This window comes from Motacilla alba, chromosome Z (assembly GCF_015832195.1).
Source record: "Motacilla alba alba isolate MOTALB_02 chromosome Z, Motacilla_alba_V1.0_pri, whole genome shotgun sequence".
Taxonomy (NCBI): Eukaryota; Metazoa; Chordata; class Aves; order Passeriformes; family Motacillidae; genus Motacilla; species Motacilla alba.
In genome coordinates, this window is record NC_052046.1 from 20,932,805 (window position 1) to 20,939,828 (window position 7,024).

General features: G+C 37.2%; 1 protein-coding gene across 3 annotated transcripts in view; it reads left to right on the top strand.

Annotated features, from left to right (window-relative positions):
- Positions 1 to 6,308, top strand: part of NLN (neurolysin) — a 38,550-nt gene extending 32,242 nt beyond the window's left edge. For all 3 annotated transcript variants that reach the window (XM_038124331.1, XM_038124333.1, XM_038124332.1), the window contains exon 13: positions 3,857 to 6,308. In XM_038124331.1, the coding sequence (XP_037980259.1) occupies positions 3,857 to 3,991 (135 nt within the window). In that variant the 3' untranslated portion in view covers positions 3,992 to 6,308. The remainder of the gene's footprint in view (positions 1 to 3,856) is intronic.
- The last annotated feature ends 716 nt before the right edge of the window (positions 6,309 to 7,024 follow it).

Below are 7,024 nucleotides of genomic sequence, written 5' to 3' on the forward strand. Positions count from 1 at the left end.
CTGTCACAACACAGAGTAATGTGAAAGTTGTTTCATCTTCAGTTTAAATTCCAGGTCATTTTGAAGTCTAAATCATTAAGAGGTTCTAGATTTACTGGATTTTTTTTCCCTAGAGTAATTTTCCAGCCTCTTCCGCCTCCAGTAGAGAAAAAGGATAATTAGTGATGTGGTTAGTCCTGCCAATTCTAGCGATATTTTTCAGAGATTATAGTATTAGACTTGAGTTGAGGGGCTGCAGATGAGATAGATGAGTTCTGTCATGGGAAAGACCTTTTGGGTTTCCTGATCTTCTTAACTGTGTTCTTGATTCAGCTGCCAGCACTCGTTCTTCCTTTTGATAGAAGTATACAAGAGACAAATAAAGGAAAGAGTAGAAAATGCATGGCTGTCCTTTTCCTCTCCTGGAATATGCCTTCTTTCCTCCCTGTACTAATCACAGCAACCAGAACTTCTAGAACTTTCCATCCCTCTAGAGAATGAGGACAATAAACAAGATTGGATTTTGATTTGGACAAAGAGGGGAGTTGAAAGAGAATGGGGATGGGGTAGGACTGTGAAACTGAGGCAGTGGTTAGGCCAACAAAACCCAAAAGGGTTTTATGAAGAAAAGCAGACAACTTCACAGTTTGAGAGAAGAAGCAACATGGGGTTTGGAGGTTGAGACTGACCTTGAAGGGATAGGGATTCATGACAGGTACATATGAGAATAAGCATACCTGCTTATTCATTGGGAATATTGTCACTTATAAATAAGAGCAGTAGAGAAGAAGTGTCAAGTTAAATGAGTAAATAAAATAACTTTTGATGGAATGTTTTTCATATGAATCTTAAAAGTGGCATTTCAGGAGGGGTGAAACTTGCTGGCTTTTGTAACTGCTAGCATTTGGGAAAGATGGTTAAGGGTGCTGGGGCCAAACTTGTGGAACTTTGTGTCAGTTTTTTGTTCTGGCATATCCCATATCCCTCCAGTGCCATCATGCTTTTATTCCATCCGTTTTACTCTCTAGTCTCAAAAGTCTGATTTAAATGACTGTATAGTCAAAATCCTACAGTTTGGCAAAATGGCTCTTTTAGTTACCTTTACTTCCCCTGAGAGATGTCTCTTATTCTGATTTTTGGTGAGAATTTTTGTTTTATTTGCCTGTGTATGGGAGGCTTTGAGAATAAATTAATTATGCTAAAAGTAAATATTTTTGTGGAATAGCTGAAAGGCAGCTAGTGCCTCTTTTATTGTGCAACCTGTTATCCAGTCTAAAAGGTGAGGCAGAAAGATGATTATTTATGTGTGTCACTCACTCTCTGGCATATGTGCACACAAACACTTGGTGTGAATGCTGATATAACTTCAGGGATAGCTGTGGAGATTTTTTCTCTCCCTCTTCAAAGCTGTCTTTTCAAATTAGTTATCTTTTAACCCAAATAAGTGTGATAGCATCCCACAGGATGAGACAAACATTTTTTTATAAACAAATGCTAGATACCAGTATGTTTTTTGTAGTTACTCATACTTTGTCATATCTAGATTTAGACTAGTCTTCTGGACAGCAGACAAGGAAAATTGTTAAGGTATTATGACTAGGCCTTATACAAATTTGGCTTACTTACTTTTTGAATTAATCTTCTCCTTCTGTCTCCTTCTGTATATAACCTAATTATACAACCTAATTTCAGAGATTGAATGTATTAAAATTCTTCCACAAACAGTTAACTCTAACTTAATTGGTAGCCAACCTCCTCAATCCTTGCACATTATCTGAACTAAACTCTGGTCTCCCTAGAACTGAGCAGTATTCTGGCTCTGAAGGGACAACAGCAAAGACTCAAGTTTACTCAAAAACAGTTGTAAACTATAAGGAACAATATATTCATTTGCTGCTGATGTTCAGCAAACAAACAAAAACAGTGAAGTGTGAACGACGCTTCAGTGATTTTTTTAAACTTATTTTTATTTTATTTTAGATTTTTCCAGCTGTAATTCAGACAATGCAGATGGTAGCTCAATTAAGTCATGGAAGCCCATCACTTAAAAACACCTTTGCTTGTTTTGACAGTACAATCATGTCTTGGTTTGAAAGACAGGTGTCCACCTGCCTTCCACCAAGGAAGGCAGGAACCTCCCTTGGAATGGAGAGTACGACCCCCTTCTCTCCAAATTATTGTAAATTTGAAATTAAGGGGCTTTCAGGCAAAGACATGGAAAAGGAATAACAGTTCTTTACTGGTATGTATAACAAGGCACACAAACAATAAGAGCAAACAAACCAGAAAACCCAAATAAAGTCTCCTCCCTGCAGTTTAATCTATTTCCCCTCGGTGCAGTTCCGGTCACAGCCAGCAGGGGCGCTGCTGGCCCCCGGCAGGGCAGGGGGTGCGGTGATTCCCCCGTGGCTGCAGGGGGTGCTGTGGCGTGGGCTCGGCGACCACGCGGCAATGGCGGCTTGGCCGAGATGGGGAGTCTTGAGCGGCAGCTGGTCGCTATTACGGGGCTCCCATGCAGAGGTGGCCCATATGGGGACACCCCCCACATTGGCTCCGGACCCCCCACCAAATGGCCGAGAAACAAAAAAAAAAAATACTTAAACAGACTTAAAGCACAGGAAAACTGCAGCAGACAGGAGTCTCGGAGTTCACCGCGCAGGAGTGGCTGTGGCAGCATGAGGTGGGCAGAGTGTCCGGCAGGAGCCAGTCCTAATGTTTCAGCTCAAAGTGGTCAGGCAGCAGGGAAAACAGCAAACAGCTCCCTTCTCCCACAAACCTGGAAACCAGACTGACCAGAAGCCCAGCCCCAAACCTCTGGGCCCCCCTCACCTTTTCTCTGTGTTGACAGATGTAACCCGCCCCCAGCCAGGGTCAATGGATTGTTGTGACACATAGCTACATCTTTTGTTTTCTTAAGTATTGGTAGTTACTGTTTCCTAGCAACATTTTGGACAAAATTCCGTGAGAGGAAGAAACAAAAGGAAAAATCCTAACCCCCAACAAGTCCTGAGGAAGCAATGTATTCTTGTTGAGCTGTGGGAGAAGTGTATATGTATATATACACTGCTTAAAAGGAAGAACGTTGTCTTCTTCAATATCAGAAGCATTTGGGAAATGCACATGCAAAATAACATTTTCTCATTTGTAGTCATATCTCAGAAGCCTAGAATTCTCCAGATATATATGTTCCTCAAAATACAACTTGTTAAGAAACTCCTCATTACTTGTTTTCTTAGAAACTTCAGTAATTTTTTTAAGGAATCCATTCTTTCGGAAGCAATAATGTTTCTTCCTTAAATTAAAATCTGAGTTAAGCTTCATTTTCTCTAAGATACTATAATAGGTGTATTAGATGTGTTTGTATGTATGATATGTACAACTGTGTATATTATATGGGTGTGAGTGCCATGCCATTCCACAATGCTATTGCCTATCTTATCTCTGAAATATCATCTGGGTTATCCAAATAAAGGTTAAAGAAAGAGAAATCATCAGTTAGAGAAAGGATGTTGGGTTCCCTCTTCCTGCCTATCATTCACAGGGGTAATCCTTCACTGAAGATTTTGAGGAGGTTGTGTGTTTGTTATGCTTTATAGAATGTCTTCAGACAACTTGTGATTATAGCTTCAAAACTAATGTAAAACCACAAGGAAAATAATTTCTTTAGAACTGGTCAAATTTCTGCTCTCTTGAATTCTTCCAGCAGATCTAAATTATACTTGTGACATATCCTGGTATGTCCTAATTTGATATTAGGAAAATCTGGAAGGAGGAAAGTTGTTTTATCATGAATAGATTTTTAAATATGCAACAAATACAGAAGAAAGGGCAGTGGGCAAGATAAGAAGTTCTGACATTCTGCTTTACTTTCTGTCAGGCTGGGATGAAATACAGAAACCTCATTTTGAAACCTGGAGGATCTTTGGATGGAATGGATATGCTACAAAATTTCTTGGAGCGTAAACCAAGCCAGAGAGCTTTCCTATTGAGTAAGGGATTACGTGTTCAGTGACATTATGATTCTTTTGTAACGGCATATAAGAATAGAATCAGCTGGAAATGTCAGTGTATTTCACATTTTGACTATGTATCACTCTAGGGAAACTAGGTCATTTTTTGATGATTTTTTAAACTGTATAAATAAAAATGTGACTTTTAAAACAAAACTTAATAGGACTACAAAATTCAACATGAGGGGAAAAAAATCTGAGATGTGCAGAAGCTGAGGAAATTGGATGGTAATTTTTAAATTTTTTTATGAAATAATACTAATTAATACTAATCAATATGAGGAGTTATTGCCATGTTTTTCTTTTAAGAGATGCCCTTAAATTATGTCTTGTGAATTAATTTTAAAACTGAAGGGGATAAAAAGAATACAACCAGCAATAAAGGAAACATATTCATTCCTATTCTCTATTCTCTATTGTATTGATGGTTCACCAGTGTCTCTAATGGTTAGGAAGTGTGTTTGATTTTGTCATTGTTTGAATTCAGTCCAGCTGCCTGACAAATTTCAAGACTGAAAACCCGCCCCAGATACCTTTACAGCAGAGATTTTTGTGTGATACTTTTAGACCTAATTCTGGTGTGTGTTAAATTTTGTACCATTTATATAATTAAAAAGTATAACCAAAAAGGAAAAAAATCAGCCAAAATCAGTCACTTCTTCAGTTATTCCACCACTTTTTCTGTTGATGACCACAAACCAGGTCTTTGTTTTCCAAATTATATCAACATGGGCATTGAAATATTGTACTTGAGCAATTATAATGGCTTCAGTTGGTTTCTTAAGTATTTTGAGATACAAATAAGGAAGGAAGGAAATAAGATATCCCTGACGGGAATGATAAAAGCCAATTCAAAGTTTTCCTGTTTCTTTCCAGTGTGGCATGCAAGAGATGCTACAAAAAAGTGCAATAGATTTAATGATTTCAGCTGTGAGAGTGTGAAAGTAATCAAGGAATTATTCTGCAGTTTTTCTGCAAAATCAGGAAAAAGTAGTCTTACAAGCCAACTCTACACCATCCAAATAAAGCTGTTCATCCAAGTGCACTTTTCTTGTCTTAGGTATCGTATCTTACTGTGGTTTTATTATTGCGGCATAATATAAACAGCTTCTAAATTTTATTTACTAGCCAATACATTTTAGACATTTAAACCACAGTTGTAAACATGGTAGGAGTCTATAGTTTATTGTTCAACAATGAGACAAGACAATGTGGTGGTCAACTCAAGAGAATTTTTTCAGCAAAAGAAAACTGATATCATTCACTCTGGGTCAAAGCTGTCCATTTGTTTTAGGGGAAAAAATCCTAAAATTGAGATTGTTCTCACAATTTGTGAGTGTTTCTCTTTATTTTTTGCCTTTTTTTTTTCTTTTACAGCATTGAAATTAGGGAGTTAAAAATGAGTTTAATTAGTTTCTGAAATAGAAAATCTGAGTGGACTCTACCTTTGAACTGCACCAGTTAGATGTGAGGAATCATAACTATTTGTAGCCAAAACAGATTAACTGTGTAGTCTGGCCAGACCACACAATGATGTCAAATCTAAGTCTTATAGTGAGTTACAATTTTAGGCCACAGTTCTGCTGGGCCATGAAAAGGCAATACATGGAAATCACATGTATGAGAACATCTTGAACAGTATTCAGTATGGCCAGAATGGAAAGCTGAGAAACCTGATGGATACAAGATTATTCCAACACTTGTGACTTTGGCCTAGATTGATTTCCCTTACATTCTTTTGCTTTCAGTATTTTGCCATCTTCTTATACATGTTTAAAATTCTTGTGATTCTGTCTTATTAACATAGCTTTTTCTTTCATACTGTAATGATAGCTCTGAAGAATGAAAACATTGTAAAAATTATACTGTGATACTTTCCCCAAATGAATCTGCAAATCTAAGCAATAGAACCTTTATTAAGAAAAAGACAGTTTCTATTTTACAGTTGATAGGCAGATTTCCACATGAGGGAGACCTTTCTCTGCATAAACCAGCAGTCCTGGATCAAGGTAGATGATTGTAAGTACAGTAATTACAGCCAAAAATACATGGTGATAAAAAGTCATGTGATTTAAAAGTTAGATTTAGAACAGTACTGATGGTAATTATGACAATTGAATGGACTTTTAAATTCTTTTACTCTTTAGTGTGTGTGCTTGTATGTTGTACAGTGTTGAATAGCCAAGATACTGAAGTGCAGGAGAATGTCTCCTGTTACTCATGTGTGGAAATGCCTGCATGATTGTACAGTTATGTTAACAGCAAATGGATATCCATGTGTGTAGGGAGGAAAAAACTAAACCATATTGTAACCACAAATGAAAGTGTTATGTTCTATATCTGTTCCCAAAGAATAAGATTTACTGTAATTTCTTTTTGTAGAAGCCAGTTCCTTCATCAGGCAGTAATTAAGTCAGATCAGCCTATGGCTAATACAACACTCAACACAGAAGACTAATGGGTATGTTCTGAAGTGCTTATGAAAATCTCAATGCGGTAACATATCAAACTTGTCTGCTAAGTTTTATATTGGCTTCCTGGAGACTTCTGAATTAAATTGGGGTTGGAGTAAATGCCTTTTTTTCTTCAAACTACAACTTACTCTATGATTCTGTGAAATTGATATTCACATTTTTATTCAAAATACCTGATCTTGGAATGGAAAAATAACCTGATTTCCGTTCCTGCACCTGTCTAAAACAGGTAGGAAACTTTGTAAAGGAAAAACTTTCTCTGACACTATTCTAAGGCTGTGACGTTTATTGGGGAGACCCCCAATAAAACAGGGAACACTTCTTCTGTTTTTCAAACATGAGTTGATGACCTTGACACTGCCAGAAACAATCACGTATATGAAATCATGCCAAAACATAGTATCTGACAAAGCCTAGCCTATTCTAGAGCTGCTAGACCTAGGCTTCTCCTGAATTAAATTTCAAAACTATGAAAGCCTGAGTTTATTCCAACCCAACTTTAAGTATTCACTATAATAAATGAGGAAGTAATTTGTAGTTTTTGTTTGTAACAAACAGATG